Raw genomic sequence first — 25,600 nt, 5'->3', positions numbered from 1 at the left:
TTATCACATTCCAGAATTGTTGGAAGAAAACGAGAGTCATACCATCAGGTCCCGGGGCTTTGTTTGGGTGCAGTGAAAAAACAACTTTTCTGACTTCTATTTCTGAAACAGGTCTAACCAGCATTGCATTCATTTGGTCTGTGATCACTAGGGGAATACCACCCAGTATTGAGTCAACCTGTTGAGGGTTACTAGAAGTTAAAAGCTCCTGAAAATAACCATTAATTTCATTCTCAATTTCTTGCTCTGACTCACACCAAGTTCCATCACCCTTCTGAAGACTTGAGATATTATTCCTTCTTCTTCTCTCTGCAACACTTGCATGGAAGTATTTTGTATTCTTATCACCTTCCTTCAACCACTTAATTCTTGTTTTTTGCCCCCAAAACACCTCCTCTCTCTTATAAGCCTCCTCCAGTTTCTTTTTAAGGTCTCTCATCTTTCCATTCTTATTGGCATACCTATCACCCTGAACCTCTGCAAGTTTTTGCTTCAGCTCCATAATCTCTTTTTTTGCATTAGTGTCTCTTTGCCTATTCCAGTTCAAGAGAGCAACTCTACAGCTCTTTATCTTTTGGTGTAGCTTAAGAAATCTTGAACCATTCTGTTGTTTTCTCCATTCCCTGCTAATGAGTTCACCTACTTCTTTATATTTTACCCAATTCCCGTCAAAGTAAAATCTCCTTTTCCACTTCATGCCCTTTGAATCAGTATCCAACAACAACATAGTATGGTCAGAGGCATCATTCTGGATATGCAGGCATTTAGCCTTCTCATTTTCTCTCTTTCACTGTGTACTACATAAGATTCTATCCAATCTTTCCTTAGTTTCCTTCCCCTCCTCCCAATTATTTGACCATGTCCATGGAATTCCTTCAAACCCAATGTCAACAAGTTGATTATTGTTAACAAAGTCCTTGAATATTTGAAAACTTCTTTCTGGCCTTTTACTGCCTCCCTACTTCTCATCCTTAGACAATATATCATTCATGTCCCCTGCCAATGCCCAATTCTAACTCCACAAGCTTTTTCTCTCTTCTATAATCTTCCACTATTTTTCCCTAATCTGATCCTCACTACTGACATATACACATATCAGCCACCATCTAGCTCTAGCACCATTTCTTTCCAGCAACATTTCAATATTAAAGTCAGTATATAGCACTTTACAAACTTGCAGTTCATTCCTCCACATTACTGCCAGTCCACTAGCTTTTCCCACTAGATCAATCATAAACAGCCTATCATACCTTAACTTTAGTCTCACTTTATTCATAACATCCTTTTCTGTTTTTTTGTTTCAGACAAGAAAATCAACTTAGGGGAGTGGAGTTTGACACTCTCCTCTAACTGGAGAACTGTCAAGGGGCTCCCTACACCTCGACAGTGCCACACCAGAGCTCTCATTGAGACTTGGGAGCCCATTAAGGTAGGACTCCACCACCTTAGATGTTTGTTACAGGCCTGCTTCACTTTCTCCTGTCTTGTTCTTTTTCTGGATTTCCCCGTCCCCATTCATTCTCTTTATCAGCATTCTCATTCAATTTCCTTTTTCCCCTGTCATTGTTAATTTCCATAACCTCATTCTTTTTGCTCAGAGTTACTCTTTTACTCACCTCACGAATTAGTCTCTTCCATCCTCTATTCCCCGTATACTTACTAGCTCTCATCCCTGTACTAGTAGTTTGGTCTTGTTTTTTATTTGCAGGACCTATAACCTTCCCCTCCCTCTCCCTTACCTTGTTTTCTATAGCTGATCCATCAATCCACATAGAATCAAAGTGTTCCTTATCGTTCAAATCCTCTCTCTGGCTGCCTTTCTGTATTTCCCCTTCTGCTATTAAGTTTAAGTCTTTATTAACATTGCTCCTTCCCTTCAGGTCATCCCCCTTCTTTTTACATCCAGACTTCATAGAGCTCTCCTTCTTAGAACCTTCCATCAAACACCTTGATTCATGTCCTTAGTTTCCTCCTTCACAGTCTTCTTTACTGCTGTGTCAACACTAACCTCAACAAGCTTCCAGGGTAATAAGAGTTGTTCCTGCTCCCTCTCTCCCCACTCCTTATTCAGTTGTGAACCTTCACCACCATTACATTCCAGATTACTTGAGTTATTCTGCCTTCTAGTTGGGCTCCTAGCATTACTAGCCCTTAACCAAGCTCCATAATGAGCTTCCTTGTTAATATTAACTCCCTTCACCCTACAGTTTCTCTCACTATGTCCCATAATCCCACAATAAAAGCAAAAATCAGGACATTCCTCATATCTAAATTTAATCCGTCTAGTACTACCACCTAGCTTCACTGTAGTTCCCCTCATCATTGGTTTAGATAACTCCATCTCCACCAGAATTTTTAGATGTTTCCCTTCCTCCCCCCCCTCCTAATTTGGAATTATAACTTCCTTTACAGAATTGAAACCCCCCCCAATCTTCCTGCCAATTTCCTTGGTAATCCGGTGGATAGGTAAACTCCATAGCTGAACCCAAATCCAAGTCCTATTAAAAGTTTCATCATTCTGTTCTAACCCCTTCTTCCACGGTAATACTACCAACGGCAAATTATCATATATCCATGGTCTCCCCCATAGTACCTGCTCCATATTATGAGTATTATTGAATATAAACTGAAACATATTAACCCCAATCTCAACTACTTTTCACTTCCTTGCAAAAGGCCACATATTATTCGTAAAACTTTTAATACCTAATATGTTTGCAGACTTCTCCCCCACCACTTTTCGAATAATACTCATCTGACATTCTGCTACTCCCTAAAACAAATCTATTCCATCCAATTCAACACCATCGACCTCCTCTTCAGTTAGAGCAAATTTTCTCAAAACTTCTTCTAATTCCTCAATCATCCTAAACCAATACCAAGGGTATTCCCCAGCCAAACACAGACACAATGAAGATCAATACCAGTAACCTGTCCAAAAATAGAACCAGAAATGTGAAAGCATAAGAAACACCAATAAAATCCAAAGGAAAATAGGAAGAAACGACCGACACGGCCGAGTAACTAGATTACTGAAATGAAAATGGAATTAGAAACAAATAATTGGATCTGAAATGGAAAATCGGACCTGTAAATGGAAATTGAACCTGGAATGAAAACTCTAACAGAAAAACAAGCTCAAAAGAAGGATGATCGAAGCTTAGCTTAGAAATCTTCGATATTGCCATCTTCACACTACTACAAAAGTGTCCTTTTATGACATTCAAAAGCGTCATTATAGATCTATGTCATGACGTTTAGGCTATAATGACGCTCTACTGAAAGCGTCATCCATTCTCGCGTCACGATAGGTTTATGACAGTTTTAAGTGTCCCAATTTATCATTATTATGACATTATTAAATGTCATTATTTATGCCTATTATGACACTTTATAATGACAAGAAATGCTTGAGTACAATAACATATCACAACACTTTTTTAATATAAATAGATAGAAATATTATGACACTTTTGAAGAGTAACTAGATCAGGCCTTTATGACATTTTCTACTTGTTAGTATAGCATCCAAATTAAAGTGTTCCAACTTCCTGTTGCATATTATCTAACGTCAGAAATCACATTTCATCCTGCTGCACAAGCATCTCAGATCCTAAATTTTGAAGGATTGTAACGTAGCTAGTACAATAATATAAAAGAAGCAATACAATCATCCAAACTTGAGCAAAAGTACATCAACCAAAAAATCCACACCAAAAGCGTCTACAAATTACATACTAATTTAGATGATTTTAAATTAGTCGTGTACATATGAAGGACACCTTTAATAGCAACTCAACTACAAAGCAAGGAAGACGTCTTCAAAAAACTGCCACTTGACCCAATGTTGCTTTAGTTTTCTTCAATACTCACCTACAAGTGTCGTAAACCAAACAAGACAAATTACAATTCACACAGGCAAATGAGATGATGAATAAGAAACACAAGCAAATATAAGAGAAAAAGAATCCACTCCGTGACTAGCATAACTCCAATCCCCACACGTGGACAAGCAAAAATATTCCAGCTTATAAGTTAAACTGGAATAAAAATTCTCAATCAGCTCTGGATTGGCCTGCTCGGGAAGAAAGGATAATCCCAACAAAAAAGCTTTGGCTGTTGTGCATTTGCTCTGCAGTAGTAACATAAAAATTCTGAAGCACACTTGATAGTGGACATAAAATAAGTAACGTTAGATACAGAAAATCACTAATGGTGCATAACAGCATGATAACTGCTGAGCCCAGGAGATTCATCATAAATCATAAATGAACAAAAATCAAACTAAAAGCTTTTCTGTTCTAAGTTTAAAGACTATGCTAAGAGTGGGAAACCATTTTACTAATTACAACCCAAAGGTGACTGACAGGTTGTAATAAGTAGAGCAAGAAGTTTATCAGTTGAAACAAGCAATAGAAGGACACAATCACTAAAGAGTAGTCCTTCAAAGTAACCTCACAACACTTACTTTTCTTTTTTGCATGTTTACCCGCCATAAGTATTTTATGATAAGGAATATTATAAGTTATGTAAAGCATCAGAGATTCAAGTCTCTCTTTCTTTCTTTCTTCTTGTTCTTCTTTTTTATTTTTTAACACAACTACATTGAAAAGTAGGTTCATGAAACAAATATTAAAATACAAAGAAACTGGAAAGTATTAGGTACTTTAATATAAGGAACAACATATCTGGGCACTGACATTGACATTGAGCTTGCCAATTGGGTAGCAGAATCTGGGCATTGAGGAAGTCAGGCCTACCCAAGACCCTTGGATCCTCTAACTTAATACATGCCCTTTACAATGGCATTTGAGACAGTTTCTCGTAATTATAGTTTCATAATTTTACTTACTACCTTCATCTTTGCAACAAAATCAAGTTTCTTCACATCAGCTTACGATCTCTACATGTTTGTCTACTAATGGTACAGAGCTACTATGTTTAGAAAGTCAACATAACCACTAGTTTGTCAGCTACCGAAGTTCATTAATAATCATCTATCTAATGCAGGTTGAAATGCAAAAAGGCAACTACCATACTTCACTTCATGATCTTTAGGTTTCTAGTGAAATTCAAGAGGCAACAATAAATAGCAGGCTGATTTATTACAAAACCAGAAATTCCACAAGATAAGGAGCACGAATAGTAATACAATATGGAAATGCGAATTAACCCTGAAGTAAAGTTACAATAAAACATGGAGACCAGAAATGCATAACACATTCACATAGTTTTCTAGGAAGACAAGCCCCTAATTAGAGTCAAACAATCTCAGATGCAGTAGGCTTATCCCATACTAACATGTACCTTATAACATCTGTTAGAAGTACCATGTATTCTCATGAGCTCTACTATTCTACAAGGGACTCTATCCTGAAATCCCAGCAAAATGAGCAGAAACAAGCTCCAAAAAGTGAAACCGATATATGTTTCAAACAAAAAAGGCCTAAACTAAATGTAAGTTAGTTAGTTAGACACAAATATCCAACCAATAGAAGCACAATTTACAAACATCAGCAAAAAAATAGCTGCAAGAACCAACACAAATAGACAATACATCTCTTTAATCAGGACAAAAACAAGTTAAACTACCTGACACTAGCATCGCCGACAATTCTGATGGCCATTCCCGCGGAAAGGCCAGCGAGACCGCAAGCCAAGCCAGAAGAAAGATGTGCATAGCCATCAAAGAGGTAATAAGCTTTGGTCTTAGGATTAATTCCAGTACTGATGATGACAGCAATAATCAAACCGTAGATACCCAGCACACCAGCCATAACAACCGGGACGATCGACTTCATCACAAGCTCTGGCCGCATCACCCCCATTGATTCCACTCCTACCCACTCTTCGTTGTCCCATAAGCAGCTCCCATGCCTAAATTCCCATAATAAATAGGAAGAATGAAAAACATAAATCGACATGAAATTTGATAAAAAAAATGTAAACGTAGTTATCTATGTTAGGGTTAGGGATCGTACAGGAGAAGACAAGGGCGGCAGCCGCGCTGAGGAAGCCAAAAAAAGGAGCAATTTCCTCGCTGCTAAAAGTTGATGACATTTTTCTTCAGATTAAGATCGCTTTTAGGTTACAAACTAGAAAATTGATCGGAAATTTGATCGAAAGAGCTTTCCGGAATTGGGGGCTCTCTCTCTCTCTCTCTCTCTCTCTATTGCAGCGATCCGATTGGTAATTTTGGGTGTTTTGACACTGCTGCGCTGTTCCGCTCCAGATCACACGTTTCAATTGGAATGATTGGTTTTATCCGGAGAGGAAAATTTGGGGGATGAAAGAGTAAAGCTTGAGAACAGGTAGGTTCTGGAGAAGGGCTTACAAATTTTTTGAAAAAAAGGCGCCTTAGTGGAGAGTTTCAGCATTTTCTGTTTTTTTTTTTCAATCTGTTTCCAACCATTACGATGTCGTTATGGTTTCTTCTTTTTCTTTTTAATGACCATTCCTATTGCATGTCATATTAAGATTGTATTATAACATTTTTCTAAAAGTGTCATAATAGATGTGTCATTAAAGACTATTTTTGTAGTAGTGTCAATCATCCTACCATGGAATGAATGTAAACAATGGAAAGAAGGACACCAAACGGAGAGGATAAACAAACATCATGATAAAGCGTTATTACTCCATTGAATTCACCATTGATGAAGAAGGCAATGAGGATCTAAGAAGGTATATTGTTTTGTTTTTTGTTTTTTGTTTTTTTTTTTTGAAGAAAAGTGCGTGAAATTTGAAATTTGAAAAAGCAAGTTCAAAACACCCACCAAAGGTGATTTTGGCTCCCTACTTAAAGAGAGAAAGTAACCCACCTACAAGAGGGGCTTGTGAATCGATGTGGACGTTGGTTGGACCAATGCATCACTCTTTCAATAGGTTGTGTTCTTTGTAGAGCTTAAATTGGAATCCAAGGATTCAAAAAAGAAATTCAAGGATTTGAAATTTTATCAATTTCTACGAGACAAAATTTACCCATACATTATCAAGTGATAAAGAAGAAATTGAAAAGGCATTGAAAGATGATCGGAGTTCTAATGGAACATTTTCCATAGTTGACGGATTTTAGAATCCAAAGGAATTTCAGATTTTACGAATTAATTACCCAAATTGTAAGTTACAAAGTCTTGATTACATATAACAACATAAAACCTCTATGTTACCTTTTAATGACAATGAATAAATCGAACGTAGAACAAGCAGAAAAATTTGAAACTGCAAATCAATAAAATTACAAGCAATGGATTAATAAAGAAAAGTTCTCAAATTTTATAGAGGCAAAGCAACTCACCTTTGGCTACACATCTTTCATTTCTGCTCTCAAATAGAGAATTTTCAAGATGCTAGTATAACAAGGAAAACGAAGGACGAAAAGGGATAGTGTTGCCATATTGCTTTGGTACAGATTAATTTATCTTTGATTAGGTGCACTCGAAATTCATCTTTAATTTTCTTTAAACTGCCATTTGAACGTCTGTTTTGTCAGTAAAAGGATTAAGGAGAAATATTTAACCAACTATGATTTCAGCACAAATTTCTCGTCAAAAGAAATTCACAACTGGACAATAAGTAATGTTTGTCTAAAAAAAATTCAAATCTAATAAGCGATTTTAGTCAGAACGGGACAATAAGAAATTTGAATGCAAATGATGTGTAGATAAGTGCCTACATTTCTCATCAAAAGGTCTTTATAAGGCATATTTAGTATGCGCATCTGCCCTGAAATTACACTCTCTTGGCTTAGGGTTCCAAGGACTTGAAAAGGATGTGGGAAATTGTCCCCTTGTACATTAAAAAGGTTAAACATGTGGCAAGTAAAAATTTGTAATGTTGTTAATTTGTCTTGCATTGTCACCCCCTGCAATTCTTGAAAATTCCATTACCTCTTATATTGTTGCCCAACAAAATTTTTTTAAAAAAAATTATCCATTTGCTTTTATCCTATTGAAAATTTAAAACACCACCACTGAAATAGAGATAATATGAATACGTTTCAATTAAACTTCAATGGCTCTGCAAGTAGTCCGACTGGTTCCGCAACCTTGTAGTTACCAGTAGATCCCATGATCGACACCCGTGTGCTACCTCGTTGTGTATCATTGGGGCAATGTTTTACACATTCTTAGGGGATTAATCTAATCAAAAGGTTAGAAAACCCCTAAATAAAATAATATATATATATATATATGTAAACTTCAATGACATTATTTTGTTTGCATTCTTTATTGAAATGCATTTGTGAAAGTAATTGCAAGCACTGCCTCCGCTACGGCTTGAAAATATTATGCTTAGCAATGATATCTGTGAGATACACGGGCCACGGCTAGTAAATATTATGCTTAGTAATGATATCTGTGGAATAGATGGGTTTGTGCTTTTGATCAAATTGCTAATGAGTGATTAACGGATTTGAATCTTTTGTTACCCATTTATGCGTTACATCCCCATTGCGCTGTTTGATTAGTGTAAATCTTGTAATATTTTGTGTATCATTTCACTGAGTTGGTGTAAACGAATAATATGGTGTATAAGTTACACCAAATATTAATTTGTACCCATAAGGAAGATGCATTAAATAGTGCAAGAGTCACACCAACTTGAGAAGCACAACACCTACTTGTATAATAGAAGATTGGTTGCGATTGTTAACCCTTCCACTTGGTTTAAACATTTATTTTGCACAAAATTGTCAGTTCCCTGTCACATTTGCCTCTTTTGCGAATACTCCTCGCGTATGTTGAAACTTAGACTGTAAAGGTAATTTAGCCCCTCAGAGAAATAAAGTATTTCTGCCCTCTTCATTTTTTTTTTTTACAAAAAAATTGAGGTAATACGACTACTATTTACACCAAGTAGAATGCAAATTAACTTAAAGTTGTCACGCCTATTAACTTTATAATCAATCACACACATCAGAACAAATTATACCTAATGGATTAGGTAGGAATGGATAGGAGTATTATTCATTTATTAATTTCTACAACTATTACTGAATTTCATCGTGCATAAATGCAATATACTGTTGAGCTCGCATTAGGGGAGGGGCTGGGGCTGCACCAATTACACCTTTTACAAGTTTTTAGCTCCGGATGCTTATAATACAGAAGAAGAAATTTAGCTAACTCCAAAAAAGACAGACGGCAAATATGACCGAAAGAAGATAGAACACAAAGATTAGGACCGAAGGAGGGGCCTGCAACGGCCTCAACCACCCAAAATTAAAGCGAAATGATAATTGGTTGACAAAAACTGTACAAGAGAAATTTCGTCACAATGATCAATTTCTTTATTTAGCCCCTTGGAGATTGCTGATTAGAGTGAACTGGGAAGAAAGAGGAATAAGCTTTAAATCTTGCTAAAATCAAGATCCATTGCCAGTTTTCTGGGAAAAGTATGTACCAATCTACTGATGTATCTAATTTTCATCAACTATAAAGTTCAATGTTGAAACTATCCATTTCTTGCGTATTGGACCAATTTTAGCTTTTGCATTAGGTGGTAATATGACTGAATATTTGCTCAAGTATGATAGCTTTTTTTTTTTTTTTGGTTGAAGTATTATAGATTCTTCCTTTTTATTTTTCCAAATCCCTTCACCCAAACTAGATTTAATTTATTTGTCTGGTTATTCTTGCAGGATCTGCTGATGGAATTTCTAACTAAGCTTGTTAAGAAAGCTGATCGCAGTCCAACTAATGCTGTGAATTTTCTCCTGATGGAACTGGGTGACTGGTGGAACTTGTCAGAAAGTCAAGATGAAGATGAAAAAGATGCACACAAACAAATTCAGATTCTCAAAGTAGAATTAAGATTGTTGAGAACGTTTCTGATATACGTTGGAATTTGGAATGATCTTCATAAAGATGTTGGTCTGTTGCTGCAGTCTCTAGTCCAGGATCTTGAAGCTGCATTCATGGAGGCAAGTACAGATTTTAGATCTCCGCCTGCGTATGAAATTCAAAGAAGTGTCGAGTACTTGTATCCTGTAATTTCTAAGTGGCAACAAAAGTTCAAGCTTTTCAGGCCACTGATTAAAGCAGCTTACGATTATGTTTCATCCAAGCAGGAGCTCTGTTCATTTCAATGCCAGTCTCCTTTGGTTTCTTACTCTCCTCTGAGTAATTATGTTCCCTGGAATGAATTCTCTGGCTCTCTACTGGATAATCTGGTAGATCTGTCTAGAGAGGACACATTTCATGTGCATATCAAGCCGCACATCCAAGTCATGGCCAAGATGATAGGAAACCTAAGGGGCTTTATGGCGGTAGAGAATCGGAATGCTAACCAACAAGAGTATAGACACCTCTTGGCTCATTTTGGAGCAATACTTGTCCAAACAGCATATATTTCTTATGTGTGCTGGATTGATGGCTTGGATGAAAACATGAAAAATGAGATCATTCCTAAGCTTGTTGACCTACTGAAAAAGCTAAAGCCTAATGCTTCACAAGTTACAAGGATATGCTTCAAGTTACTGGAGGATCACAAATACAATTGTGAAGAGTTTGTCCGATTTCTCATTCCTCAGAAGAATCAGCTTCTGACCCTTCAAAAAGGGCTCAAATACCTAATAATGTTGGTCATCCAGCCACCATCTTTTTACACAGACAATGATGTAAAGCTGCTTTCAATGGATATTATAGAAATGGTTAGCGAGCTTGGATCTTTCAGCTACTTATTTCATGCTAAGGAAACAGTAGCAGATCTCGCTAAGGATGCTTATCCTCTACTTTTTAGGTTGCTCGAAAAGATGGAGCGTCTCAATGCAGAGCTGTTCCTCACCGAGTTGCTACAGCCCGGAATAGTGGAGAAGTCTTTCGTGAAGAACCGAATTAATTCTTTCCATGATGGATTAAGTTTTTTACAGATTTTTCTAGGAGATGATGGCAGGGAAATTCCTCAGCCCATATGGAAAAATATTGGATCTCTAGCTAGGAATGCTGGTAATGTATATCTCGCATTTCTGCGCAAGTCAGTAACCAAAGACAAGGTCACCTTTGAGCTTCTCAAGTCGCTTGAGAGGATTAAACTTTTCAAGATGGAGATACTTTTGCACGAGCTTCTAAACAGTCGTCCAAATATGACGGTCGATGTGCAGAATCAAATACAAACCCTTTACAAGGGGCTGACAGTCCTCAGAACTTTTCTTATGGGTCCACTGGAGGAGGATGGTAAATTGATCTTGGCACATGTTGAATTAGTGGTCAAGCACGTAATATCAGTTATTTACTCAGTTGCTGCCAAGAAAGTCACAGAAGACATGGCAACGAATCTTGTTCTTTTGCTTCCAGAGTTGGTAGAAAAGATTGAGCCTGTCAATGCAGGGATAAAAGAGATTTATCTGCGAGCACGAAGCTCATTTAAATCTTGTTTCCCCAAGCCTGAGGGAGTTGGCTTTATGGATTTTCTTATAGGAAATTTGATGGAGCTGCTGAACTCCAAAGCTAAATCGATTGGTTCTCTGAAATATCCAATTCATATTGTTCATAGAGAGATGGGATTCTTGAGGTCGATACTCTGCAACATTGGAGAAAAGTGGACTCAGCACTTGGATATAAAATGTCTTGTTTCACACATTATACAAGTGGCATATGAGGTGGAATACCTTGTTGATTCGTTGGTGGTTAGAGGAGGTGTTTTATGGTATCATGCGCTATGGGTTACTGATCTCATAGAAGATATCAGGCTTCTTAAGATTAAGGCTTCAGAGATCTCTATGAAGACTTGCGGTATCAATATCTCTAATGGTCCCGAGGCATTGAGAAAGGTGACATCGCCAGCAAAAATTCCCAAAATTGATGAAGAGGTCATTGATCTTGCTGATCAGAACAAAATTATGATTGATAGGCTTACAAGAGGATCACGACAGCAAGATGTTGTCTCGATTGTTGGTATGCCTGGGCTAGGTAAGACGACTCTGGCCAGGAAGGTATACAATGATCCTTCAGTTATCTTTCACTTCCATATTCGTGCATGGTGTTCTGTGTCTCAAGTATACTGCAAAAGAGATTTATTGCTCGAAATGCTGGGTGGCATTATGGATATTACTGATAGTATCCTTGAAATGAGTGATGATGATCTAGACTTAGAGTTATATCAATGTCTCAAGAGAAAAAGGTATCTCATAGTTATGGATGACATCTGGAGCACTGAACCATGGCATGATTTAGAAAGAACGTTCCCAAATGATGAAAATGGAAGCAGAATATTAGTCACAAGTCGTCTCCCTGATGTGGCTTTGGAAATTAAAGCAGATAGAATTCCTCATCGTCTTCGTCTACTCTCCCATGATGAAAGCTGGGAATTGTTGCAGAAGAAGTTATTCAAGACCAGAGATTGTCAAGTTGAACTGGTGACAGTTGGAAACCAAATTGCCAAAAGTTGTCAAGGACTACCTCTTGCAATTGTTGCAGTATCTGGTATCCTTGAAAGAACTGAAATGACTCTAGATTCATGGAAAAAAGTATCAGAAAGTTTATGCTCACGCATTGCCAGTGATCCGCAAACAAGGTGCATGGAGATCCTAGAGCTAAGCTACAAGCATTTGCCTGACTATTTGAAGCCGTGCTTTCTCTATCTTGGAGCATTTCTTGAGAACAAAGAAATTCCAGTCCGAAAGTTGACATGGTTATGGGTTGCTGAAGGATTTGTACGAAGTACGGCGTCAAAACGTGTGGAAGATCTTGCAGAGGAATACTTGAAGGACCTCATTGGCAGAAGCCTAGTAATAGCTTCGAAAAGCAGATCCAATGGTGGAGTTAAAACATGTTGTGTTCATGACCTGCTGCGTACTTTATGCTTGCTGAGATGTCACGAAGAAAATTTTCTTCATTCAGTAACTGGACATAATTTCTTTTTTGATGCTTCTTATGATGATTCAGATTATGGTGTTGATCCAGATTATCATCCTACAAATTGCACAACATATGCAAAACGGAGGTTATCCATTTGTTCTAAGAGAAATCATTTCATCATGTCAAGGCCTGGTGGACCACACGTCCGCTCTCTACTATACTCTGCCAGCAGTGATTTGTATCCAAGATGTCCCTACAACATCTCCTTCATTTTCGAGAACTTCAAACTTCTCAGAGTGCTGGATTTGGAATGCATCAATATGGGTAATTCTTTCTTCAGTGGAATAGAGTTATTGGCTCATTTGAGGTACTTGGCCCTTTGTGGTGATATAGACTATATTCCAGCTTCAATTGCCAACCTCTGGAATCTGGAAACCTTGATTGTGAAAGGACTAAAAGGTAAAGTCCTACTGCCACATACTATTTGGAGCATGGAAAAGTTGAGACATTTGCATGTATATAGTAATGCTGTCTTCAACATGCAAGACAATGAAACAGAAAAGGCCACGCAGTTAGGAAATCTGGACAGTCTTTCCACCCCATCTCTCTCTTTTGGTAAACATACAGAGAATATCATGCGAAGGTTTCTCAAACTTCGGAGACTTAGATGTCTGTTTTCAGAATCAAGGGTTGATGTTGGGAACTCAAATCAATTTCCAGTACTGAACTGTCTCACAGAACTAGAGTCGCTCAAAATTCTCTGTTCTGGTAGAATTGCTCATCCTTTTAAGTTTGACTTCCCATTGAAACTGAAGAAGTTGACTCTATCAAAATTTCGCCTGCCATGGGACTGCATTTTGGAAGTTGGTAGATTACCGAACCTGGAGGTTCTCAAATTGCTTTCTAGGGCCTTTGAGGGGAAAGTGTGGGACATGAAAGAAGGGCAGTTCCCTAAACTCAATTTCCTAAAGCTCGACACTCTGAACCTGGCCCAGTGGAATGCCACCAGTGATGACTTTCCCAATCTTCAACACTTAGTTTTGCGAAATTGCAGGCAGCTTGAGGAAGTCCCCTCTGGTTTAGGAGATGTCCCTACACTGGAGATCATTGAGGTGCAATTGTGCAGACAATCTGCTGAAGAGTCTGTCAGAAGAATAGAGGAGGAACAACACATGATGGGAAATGATGATTTGAAGGTTCTAATCAATCGTTCAGAATGGGATTTCTGATCATCACCAGAATTTTTGGTGGAGCTTTGCAGCATTATGTTCAGAGGTGAGTTAATTTAAGTTAAATTATACAGTATTTGTTTACCAGGAGACAAAGTGTATTCTTTCAGCTACTAATTTATTGGCACCTCACTTGCTAGAGACTTTTGTAACGATTCTCAAAGCTTGTTGATTCTAGACTGGTTCTGATTACGTCAAAATGCACTATTTTGGTAGATATATATTTGCTTTCTTTTCATCTTGTCCTCATGAAAGTGCACTTCTAGGAATGTCCAATTGGTTTAGCTACACCAAGATAATCAAAGGGAGCGAGTCTTTGGAATTGTTGATCTTGCTAGCTTTTCTTTTCTTTTCTTTCTTTTTTTTAATTGTCCTTGCTGGTCAGTCCAACAAAATGAAGTATCACCAGAAGCCTTCTATTAAAACCAAATAGGTAGATTGAAACAGAAAAGTTTTAGCAAAGAATGAATCCTTGAAAGCAAGGGTGGCATTAGAAGTAATAATGATATGTAAGAATAGTCATTCATGAGGGGAGTTGGCATGGAGGTATGATGAGGTCATGGTTGTTCCTTCCACTGCTGCATATGTAGCTAGCAATTTTAGTTGCAGAAAACATGGTGCTATTAACCTATTTATGCTCTATGTTCTTGATGGAAATTGCTTTGGTACTATTCTAATCCAGGAAACTGGAAAAGCAGATGCTCCAATAATGAGCCCTAAATTAGTTAAACCTCAGAAAAACATAGATGCTATAAACATCAGAGGTGGTCTACTTTCTTGGGGAATCCAGTATGCTGAAAACTCTTTGTTTTACCGAATTTGTATGCTTTAGGCCACAACTTCGTCTTTCACTAGCCGGACTAACATGCCAATATAATTTCAGATGCCTCTCCGGAAAGAAGAAAGTGGGCATCTGTTAGAGGTGAAGGCAATGGAATCCTAGAGTTTGAAGGATGGAAGACAATCTTGCATAAGAGAGTTCTGATTTATCACCATGGTTTCTTCAAATGTCTGTAAAATATTGTTTGGCAAATTTGTTACTCATGGGAGGCAAACCAGACATCCTGTGTTTTATTTGCTTCCAACAGATTCTAAATCCCATATTTGGAGAGTTGATGAGTACGACTGGAATTTTGTATAGTGCTGAGGATGTATACAATCAAGTGCGCATTCTTGTCCTGGTGAAGTATTTACTTTATGGAGCTGATCCCATACGTAAAGCTCCTAATATCTACATCCAGATTATTGCTTTTCTTGTGAACCAGCAGAAGATTCTTAAACACCTATAAAAGTGGAAAGCATGATTGAGTGACTTCAAAATTTCCTTGTACTTCTTCCATCCTGTTAGAAATGTTATATTGTTCATCTTGAAATGTCTCAAAATAGTTTTCAGGTTGAGAAAATTAAAGCACTTATTAGTTTCTCCCTCCTATATAATCACTCCTTTTAATCATATGCACGTCACCATTCAAATTCAAATTTTGAATTTGAATAAGATTGGAAAGGAAAGCACAAATATCACAATCAAACCATTATTTTTAAAAAATTAAATTTCCAAACATGACAAAATAAGTGAGACAGGAGGAGTATCATTTATATATTTACATAGTTTTTGGATCAGCCTTTTCTTTTCTCTTTGGTTTTATTTTGGAATGACCATTTGCAACATCATAATTTTCCTACTGGGATAGATCTTCATTTTGTTCATACGGTTTTAAAAGTATACTAGTCTTGTATTATTACAGAAATTCCTCTTCAAGGTACGTCCCTGTACTATGAAATCAACTAATGCATCACTCTTGCAACGGGTTGTGCTCTTTGTAGAATCTGAAAATACCTGTAAATGACAAGAATTGGGACTTTACAATCTCAGTATTTAAACATTTTTTTTTGGGTAAGTTAAAAGTTTTGAATCCAAAATTTTCTACTTACAATCATGATTCAAAGACTTGGCCAAGTCATCACCAAAACAGAGCTTCCGATCCGATACCGGAACGAGATGACTCCGAAATAATGAATCGCCTAAAACTCGACCAACTCACCAAGAACTTGATCAAGATGCCTCCGAAACGGATAGAAACAGTCAATTCGCCTTGAGTCATCGCGAGTTAACTCGATTTTTATTGTTTTTGCTAATTTTTTATTATCTTTGTTTATCATTTTTTTACAATTTTTAAAATATTAAATATTTCAAAAATTTGCACCTCGTCGAGGCTGCGACCGATATGCCGAAACCAATATGAAACAGTCTGACTCACGACCACAACCACAAATGACCGTGGCTTTGAACCATGCTTACAATCCTTCCCACCTTACCATCCAACCTAACACTTCCCCACAATCTCATTATTTGAACTTGATTTCCTTTTTTGAGGTAAAATTATAAATTTAAAGCAATGTAGAGAAATTGTAAAAATTTTGGAAGGACATGATTTTAGAACCCAACAGAGTTTTAAAATTTACACATTAAATACAGTATCCTACTTTACAGATTCATGATTACAGAACACTGGTAATAGAGTAGAAAACTCTTTCATACCTATTAACACGACATCATAAAACAAAAAGAACATTTTAAGACTGAAAAAACAATAAAGTTGCAAATCACAATAGAAAAGAACAAGTCTCCATTCCGAAAAGGTAATGCAACTTACCTTTCCCTGCAGTTCAACCAAACTTTATTTTACCAAACAATTTTCATGCCGCTAGTATGAAGGGATCCCTACACTGCTTTGTACAGGTTAGTTTATCTTTAACTAGGAGCACTCTGAATTCATTTCTATTTTCTCGGCTGCCATTTGGACTCCGTATTTTGTGGGAAAAAAAAAGAAGTGAGAGAGAGAGAGAGAGAGAGAGAGAGAGAGAGAAATATTGTGATAGACCATGATTTCATATCAAATTTTAAAAAAATCTATTTTTAAGAATAGCATTGCTATACTACGCGAAACATCAACGCCAGATTCCAAAGCAATTAATACGGACCATAGGATTAACTTTATCTGTGAAAGAGAGGGCAAATGAGAAGCGATAATAAAGTGAAGCATCTTGCTCTTTATTTTTACCACTTAATTCGTCTAGTCGTAATTGTATTTTATAGCTTTTTGCTTTTAAGAATATTCCTCTGTAATATATGCTGATTATCAAGTTTTGTCCAGGAGACCACAAACATCCATAAAACCAAAACCTCTATCACCTTCCCCAGTTTCACTTGATTCTTGAACGAATTGACCGAGTTGAGAAAATATCAGCTAAAACCAAGTTTAATTTTCAAATTCAACTGGCTTCGCATAAAAGAGAGCACTTAACAATTTAAATGAACCAAGTGCTTTATCCATATTCTAGTTTTATTACAGATTAAAGTGCTTTGTAAGGATACAGATTGCAAGTAAATCTAGGAATGGCAATGGGGCGGGGGTGGAGTGGAGGAACCGCCTCGTTGCCCAAACATTCCCCCCACTCCCGTCCCACCCCTGTCACCCGCTCCCCACACTCCACCCCGCTTCCCCGCAGGCTAATAGAAATTTGCCTATACATGAAGTCTAATTTTACAACACTAATTTTACATGAAGTCTATACATTAGCATGCAAAACAGCAATACACAATTCCCTAAAGGAACTGAATTTCAGCAAAACAGCAATACACATGATCGCATAGCTCTGGCATTTTATGTTTGATTAAACTGGTTGCAATATAAAATTCATATACGTGCAAATGCCAAAAACACAGCGTCTACACAGCTTCAACTTTTATAGACGATACAGAGGGAAGGAAGTGACAAGAAGAAAAAGCAAGAGACAATTGGACATTTAACAGAAAAAGAATTATAAGAAGGGGAAATGGTGCAATTCCTGAGAAAAAAACAATTCATAAATCTATTAGCATAACTAATCAGTAATTTGTATTAGTATAAATGTATAATTATTAGTATAACTAATAATATAATTATTATAACTACCAATATTATATATATAATTATAATATTTATTTATTTATTTTTAGGTGGATGATGGGGTAGGGGTATACTCCCCCGTCCCCTACCCATTTTTCAACCAGGGGAGAAAATAAACCCCCGCCCCGCCCCATCAACCAGCCACGGGTACCTGCCCCAACTGCCGTCCCTGCATAAATCACACCCTATAGCAATGGGGAGTAACAACAGCACTATTAAATGCAACAAGCACACACACACAAAGAAAAAAATGCCATTTATGAAATCACATTTTACAAATGCTAGGATGTCTTGTGAAGTAAATCAACATCATATTATCTTTACTTCAGCATTATATCTGTAATACAATATATTCTCAACTTCCTAAAGCATCAAATAAATTAAAATAATGGGTGCAGATTGACAAGGTAAAATAATTGTGGACAACTAAACAACAAACCCTTAGCCTGGTAAATTGTCCCTAGCCAATAACTCAACTAAAACTGCCAAAAATCCATAAACCGAAATAATGCAAGAAAATTTGAGCTTGTGATCCTTAAGATTCTCAAATATCAAGAAGGCATTCTGATGCAAATAAGAAAACGCACCAAAGTATGTAATTTTGGACATCATTCACATGACGTTTGCCAATGTCTCCACCATTGGTGATTATAATTCTATAGTAGGAGCTTTGATCAAGAGAGTTCTAGATGTTTCATCTGTACCAAACTGAAAACCTGTCACCAAATATCGAAGGTCATAGGAAGAAACAGAATTGCTCCAATTGCTTATTCAACCACAGATAAGAGATATTCACCTTACCTAGTTATCAATCAACGGAACTCGTCGTGATATTCAAAGTCTTCATCTTCATCATCACTGAATATGGCGCTATAGAATACATATGGGCTGTCAATCATTTCTGTCAATGTCAGGCGTCCATCTTTATCTGAATCAGCCTGCAAAGGAGTTAATAAAACATGAGCATTCTGTTCCACACCAATTACCAGAAGTGCAGATAATCAGCTGTGTTCCCGGCATTTCTTTCCTATTATCATCAGCATCCATCGTTGTTTACTACAAGGTTATCAGGTTTAGTTGGATCTGATTATTATGCATTTTCATAAACTTCCTCTGGTAAATATCAAGACTATCAAAATCTACCCTCCAGAAATAAGAGACGAGGAAAAAAACAGGTTAAACAGAAAAAGGAGATAGAGAATAAAAAGCTGAGGATGACTACATGCAAAAGCTCAGTCCTGCAACAGAAGTTCGATGAAAAGGAAGTGAATCCATTCTCCTCACACATCGTATGCAAATCACAGGCATTAAAGTAATTTTATGAAAGTTCCAAAGCACCAGTAAGTTCTTTCATGACAACATTGGGTTTATTTGGATAGTGAATTATTTATAAAAATTTATTTACTTGCACCATCAACACATTTTTCAACCACCTTTTTATCTCACATATATCACATCGAAAAAGTACTACAGTATTTTTTTTTTTTTTTTTTAAAAAAAAAAATCATCCTAAATAGTCTACTAACCAAACACACTCATTGTTTCATCCAATATTTCACTTTAGGAACCCAAACAACAGAGAAATGGCTTTGGATGCAAATGGTAAGAGTCAGTAATCATTTAGAAAGAACTAGAAAAACAGAAACAACAGCAATTATAAGGTTGAAGTAACCATTATTCTCCTCTGCCGTATACATCAATGAACAATCAGAATTTGTACCATTTAACCCCCATGATAAGCAAGCCCCACAAGGTATTAACCGTGTTACTAGCAGGAGTGGAAGTTTAATTTCCACCTAACCATTCAATTAGGAAAAGGATGAGCAATTTTGACCATAACTGTCATCTACAAATTTATCAATATCCATATTATCGTGGAACACCTAGTAGATGAAAAAGTCATCTTAACATCAATAGATGTCATACGCTGCACACAAGAAAAGCTAGAAGCGGATCATCCAGAACTCTCCACCAAACACTCCCTCCCACATACAGTAAAGGAACAAAGTGGCAATGTTATAAAAGCATCTTTTGCAACCATAGTTTTCTCCAGGTGACCTTCTGGGACTCACCCAGTTTTGAGCATAGAAGATACAACAGTTGAACACAAAAGAACTCAAAGGGGAAGTAACACATACTAGGAATTACCAAGGCAAAACACGACATACAGGATGAAGACTCAACATGCAACCACAGCCAAATAACTTTTGATCATTCTTGAGCAAACTGATATACTTTCTCTATCAATAGTTATCATACCTTCTAATGAAGTAATAAGGTCTCTTTCAAGAATAAAACATGAAAAATAAAGCAGAAAAACAGAAAACGAGATAACTGAGTTAAATTATAGTAATGAAGCATACTAACTGGAGAGATAAAAAGAGAGGGATAAAGAATTCATCACCACTGTTTCTTAATAAGAACGGTCTTACATTATCACAATGCCTCTTCAAAAAATTATAAGAGATGATAAAATCGATAAATACAACCCATTACAACAGAGAAAAAAACATTTTGAATTATTCATCCACTTCTACTCAATAATCAAAGAATTTTTTCAAACAAATTGATGATGTGATTATTGTTGAATCTTGTTGGAAAGCATGCCCACAAAAGAGTGAACATGAGTTGTCAAAGTGACAACAGTTCCCGACTGAGATTTAGACCTTAACTTTGACAAGCTTTTAGGGTTGATTGCTGGTGTAACTCCAGACAATTAGAAGATGGCAAATGAAGAAAAACCTAGAATGACTACTACAACCTGCAAGACCTTGCACCTTAAGGCAGGGTTAATGGGAATCCTTTTCGTTCCTTTATACATCTTCCAATCAGCTCATACTCAAAATAAAAAAAAAAGTACTGCTTTTTTTTTTCAACTCATTATATAATCTATTTTTGGCTCGATGGGATAGCCAAGCCATTCCCCCTTCTTTTTGATTTATGATACCAGTCCGGGAAAAACAATAAAGAAACAAATCTATTCAATGAGCAAAAAAGGAGAGAGGGGGATTCAACTTGATAGTTTGTTCAAAACTATACTGGTTTTCAAGATCGGGGCTATCAACCACTCAGCTCCAAGATACAAGTTTTGTTTTATTCCTCCAAATAGAACATGACAATAGGGTAGATTCCCACTATCTGTAGAAAGACCTCCGGTGGGAATCTATCACGTGCCTCTCAATCAAAACAACTACATAATAGAACAACTCCAAACCAACTAAATAATCCCTTGTCAAATGAAGTAATAAATCGCTAAAGTCATAGTGGTTATAAAAAATTATGACCATAAAATCACATCATAAACCTACATAATAAAAAGCCCAAAAAAAACACATCAAACTCACGTTACTACTGAGTACCATTTATAACAAATACTACTAGCTGAATTATTTCAACTCTGAAACAAGCTTCATGTTATCAAACATCCCCTTGACTCTTCGTTGGCAGCTTATTCAACTCGTACTACAAGGGAACGCGGAAGGAAACGAAAGAAACAAAGAAAAAAGAAAACAAATATCTGAATCACACTTCATAACAAGCCAGGGAGAACAAACTTTTAATACCATGCATTTGACCATACTAATAGACTTCAATACACTGAAATGCCAAAAAGCTAAAATCAACAGTACTAGCTGAAGGAAAAACAACACATTAAGAAAATTAGAAAATTTTTCTAAGAAGACAACTTAACCAATCTGTGTAACAAAATTTTTCAGATAAAATCACACTGTTTGGCTACAGTTATGCTTTTAGCTCCATCTTTATCCTTTAGCAATTTCAAATCCAACTTATATAGACCAAGAAAGAAGAAACACCATCAAAACTAATTAGTACCTGTTGTATGACGTAGTCTGCCTGTTGTTTAGCATAATAATGTTCAGACGGATGAAGCTTTCCAATAATTGGTAGCAGTTCCACATCTGACAAGAACCTACAGGGCAGAGTTTTGGGTTATAGGCAACTAATCACAGCATATAACAAATGATAGATTATACAGTATATTTTTAAAGGACATCTAGTTAATTACCTGTCGCCATCCTTGTCAAGCTGGGAAAACAACTTCTTGGCTGGGGCTTCTCGTGAATCATCAGACTGGTGCTCAGAATTGTGATCCTCTTCATCATAGTTCCTTACCAGGTCAAAAAGCCCATGGAAAAACTCTTTGAAGCTGACCCTACCATCTTTATCAGAATCTCTTTCTCTGAAATATTTAATGATGGAGAGACATGGTCCACGAAATCAGAATAGGTTTGGGATGGTAAGAAAAATAGGCAATAGTACAAAAGAGAAAAACCAAACCTTAGAAGCGAAATGTGCAAATGATCAAGTGAGTAGGAATTGATGAGGTTATGGAGAACATGGTAAGTTAACAAAACCATCAATCCAAAGTTGGAAACTTTCTAGTAGTTGTCTCGTTTCTTAATCCTTAAGAAGTGTCAAAAATGAAAATCTCGTGCAAATGAAGATGAGCCACTTGTAGAAAATTCAAAACATGTATGGAATTCTCATTAGTGTAAGACTACTTCCATAAAGCATCAAGTTCATAACAAATTAAAGCAAAGTCTTACCAGTCAATGGCTTTCTTGTTTCTTGATTACAAACAAAAATCGCAACATTGAAAATTTCAGTTTAACCAATGGTGACATACTGTACAGGGAAACATGCAAAAGGACATGGTTTTTTTAAAAACAAATTTAAAGTACTCCGATAATTAGTTGATAAACAAATATCATCTGTGGAATAATTGTTTCATGATTTCCAGACAACGGTATTACCTTCCAACACACTATGAAAATCCATCCAACCAACATTAAGAATATTATTCAAGCATATGGTTCGAAACAAGTATCAACACACAAAAAAAGAGTATAAGGATTTAAAAAAAAATTCTACTGATAAAAAATTTCCTGCTTTCCCAGTCATATACATACACACTTGAATCAGTAAACATAGATGTGTACACGTGTGTGTGTGTCTGTGTGTGCACATGTAAATGGGCAAAGAAGAAGGGCTCAGCAATTCAGCTGGCATACTCAATGCATTCACATATCACATTGCTCCTAGTAGTTGCCAAGAATGGTAGGCAGAAACGAACAAGAAGCAGAAGCAAAAGGACTGCACGAGCAACAAACACTCAACAGAAATTGCACTTTCAGGTTGTGAAACAGACACTCAACAGAAATTGTCATACCTGATTTCTTCCTTGCACAACCAATTAAGTAGTTTGGGATTTTTTGTATCAGCTGGATGCAGAAAGCTACAAAATTGCAATGAAAGTACCAAATAAGTTGATGAGAACATTGAGACATTTAGGACAGATGGGCAAAGAAAAGATTTATTTTACATCTTCCTTTTGTTTTTAAGAGCAACTCCAAGCAGAACAAAACTTACTCATTAAACTCTGTAATATTCAAAAGACCATCACCATCTGCATCTGATGCATTAAAATGCTCTTCTTTCCACCAACCCATATCAATTCCCGAGGAATCACTACCTGGTGAAATTAAATTATCAAATAAAATTACAAAAAAACCCTGGGGCAAAATTGGACCACCTCATCCAAGTGCACTCCTTTTAAAACATTGAACAGAATACTGAACAGTAACTATTAGGGTCACCCCCTGCCATCAGCTGTTCAAAATACCCAGAAATTTCTTATATCCATAAAAACATTTGAATGAGCTGTAAATTTCAAATCATGTCATGCCTGCCCAAATCATGTCACCAAAAGGTCCATGCCAGAAAGGAGTGTAAGTTTATGTCGTGTGAATCTGTGTGAGCAGAAAGTCCACTGGCTCTGCTTGATAAAAGTAAAAGATGCTACTGTATGATTAAGGAGACCAAGCTTTAGTAGTACCCTAACAACTTGGGAGGGGAGGGTCTCACCAAACCATACTTAATTCAATTAGAAAAATAAATCATATCCTTCAATTAGCATTCTCATATCTGTGAAAGGTAGGTTCATGCTTTAATTTTCATATATGCAATTCAACAGCCAAGTCTTTCTGCACTTATATACTTCGAATATATGATGCACCCAAAGGCTTCATGGACCCAAATCTACAAGAATCCATTATTACAAGGATAACGTCTCTAATAACACAAACAGAATTTTCTTTGTTCGTTTCATGAAACTAAATAAGTACCTAAATGCAGATGGCTTTGAAATGTAGGTAGAAAAGGCAAACAGAACCACCTCACAAGACAGCAATTGCTTTTCTTTTCTTATTCAAGAAGACCATGTTGCACATCTATACAATATCATACTCTAAGGTCAATCAGAGTTACACCTACTAGACTTGCTCCATTGCTTCTCTGCGCTAATTGATTGCATCAGTAGTCCCATCAATTTTACTTTGTTAATCCAATTTTCCCTATATATGTTACCAATCGTTCAAAATCCTAACTTCATGCCCACGTAATTCAAAATCCAGTAAATTAAACTAGATTCTAATGCACTGAATCAACAATGCTCTGCTGAAAAATGGACAAAAAGAAAATCACATTCAAGCCTACCTACAAACATAGACAATCACATCAATTATAAAAAAGATGAAGTCCAAATATTTCAATTACCTGAAGGTTTGACCCAGCTGGGAGGCTCATACTCAGAAAAGGACACAAGCCCATCTTTATTCTTATCATGGATCTCCAACTCCCTCTGTGTCCTATGCAAAACCTCCTTCTCACTCTGCGCCAAGTTCCACCGAGTCAACTCAGGCTCAGTCACAAATCCATCAGCCGGGTCCACATCAATCTTCGGGAACAAAAGCACCAACCTATGAGTCACATTAAACCTCTCCTCGTCATTCAAGTAATCCTCAGCATCCATAAAATCCTCCCACTCGGGCTGCGATTCAGCAGGCATAGCTTCTCCGTGTTGACTCATCGACGACCGAGTCAACTCGGGGTGGTGACTTTCCAAGTACCTCTTCTCCCATTCTCTGTCCTCCCGCTTCCGCTCAATGTCCGCCACTAAAGGGTCGAAAGGGACGTGACGTTCATGGTGATTTAACGACGGTGGTGCGAAGGTGAAGTTGGAACGGAGCTTCAGACGGCGGTGACGGTGGCTGTGACTATCGTGGTTGGAATTTTGAGGGGATTTTGAGATGAGGAGGAGGAGAACTATGGCTACAGTAATGTAGATTATCACCGATGTTTTCCCCATTCTCTCATCGATTATCAGTAACCAATACTTGAAGCGAAAACAAAAATAGTATAAATTATACCAAGAAAATCAGTGAAAAAAAACCACACACACACGCAGTGAGAGGCAGTGAGAATTGGGTGTTTGAGGCTTTGAGGTGGGTTTTGGGAAAGGAATAAAGGGTACCTATTTACTTTTAGAATTTGTACTGCTCATGCAAATTAGGCAAAAGTGGTAAGTGATTGATTGATCGAGGAAGGAATATTATATTATAATTTACTAACATTTTACTTTTTTTTTTAAATGTCTTATTGGTTCATATATGACTGATGAATAATACTAAAATAATTATCACTTAAATTGATTGTTAATTTCTATTTTTAGTCAACAATTCATCATGTAAAAATTTTATCATATAAATATACATATAATTCATGTGTTACTATATGCGTATTTTATTTATCAATTTCTTTT

At 36.8% G+C, this 25,600-nt stretch overlaps 2 protein-coding genes and 1 pseudogene across 3 annotated transcripts; 1 reads left to right on the top strand and 2 right to left on the bottom strand.

The window, feature by feature from the left end:
• Positions 1-5,588: 5,588 nt before the first annotated feature.
• LOC113753759 lies at positions 5,589-6,060 on the bottom strand (annotated as a pseudogene).
• A 3,147-nt stretch (positions 6,061-9,207) lies between these two features.
• LOC113754175 (putative late blight resistance protein homolog R1A-4) lies at positions 9,208-15,402 on the top strand. Its single transcript, XM_027298528.1, has 3 exons — positions 9,208-9,397; positions 9,644-14,075; positions 14,913-15,402. Exon 2 carries the CDS (start codon positions 9,653-9,655, stop codon positions 14,027-14,029), a length of 4,377 nt encoding a protein of 1,458 aa, XP_027154329.1. The 5' UTR covers positions 9,208-9,397; positions 9,644-9,652; the 3' UTR covers positions 14,030-14,075; positions 14,913-15,402.
• Positions 15,403-18,222: 2,820 nt separating this feature from the next.
• On the bottom strand, positions 18,223-25,262 carry LOC113752889 (calumenin). 2 transcript variants are annotated; one of them, XM_027296931.1, is made up of 7 exons: positions 24,556-25,262; positions 23,371-23,473; positions 23,171-23,236; positions 22,007-22,180; positions 21,814-21,910; positions 18,776-18,917; positions 18,223-18,695 (listed from the first exon to the last, which is right to left on the bottom strand). In XM_027296931.1, exons 1-6 carry the CDS (start codon positions 25,145-25,147, stop codon positions 18,792-18,794), a joined length of 1,158 nt encoding a protein of 385 aa, XP_027152732.1. In that variant the 5' UTR covers positions 25,148-25,262; the 3' UTR covers positions 18,223-18,695; positions 18,776-18,791. The 2 variants fall into 2 exon arrangements, with proteins under 2 accessions (XP_027152732.1, XP_027152731.1); XM_027296930.1 differs by having other exon boundaries at positions 18,781-18,917.
• Between the last annotated feature and the right edge of the window lie 338 nt (positions 25,263-25,600).

The sequence above is a fragment of the Coffea eugenioides genome, chromosome 11 (assembly GCF_003713205.1).
Source record: "Coffea eugenioides isolate CCC68of chromosome 11, Ceug_1.0, whole genome shotgun sequence".
Taxonomy (NCBI): Eukaryota; Viridiplantae; Streptophyta; class Magnoliopsida; order Gentianales; family Rubiaceae; genus Coffea; species Coffea eugenioides.
Note: the sequence above shows the minus strand (reverse complement) of the source record. Positions and strands in the feature narration are given on the sequence as shown.

What these genes read in the sequence shown, in the direction of transcription:
- LOC113754175 (XM_027298528.1), top strand. Translation starts at nt 9,653, where the DNA reads ATGGAATTTCTAACTAAGCTTGTTAAGAAAGCTGATCGCAGTCCAACT.
- LOC113752889 (XM_027296931.1), bottom strand. Translation starts at nt 25,147, where the DNA reads ATGGGGAAAACATCGGTGATAATCTACATTACTGTAGCCATAGTTCTC. An exon ending in AATATTACAGAGTTTAATGA is followed by an intron (nt 23,237 to 23,370) that starts GTAAGTTTTGTT and finishes GCAATTTTGTAG; the next exon opens with CTTTCTGCATCCAGCTGATA. An exon ending in CTTGACAAGGATGGCGACAG is followed by an intron (nt 21,911 to 22,006) that starts GTAATTAACTAG and finishes TCTGCCCTGTAG; the next exon opens with GTTCTTGTCAGATGTGGAAC.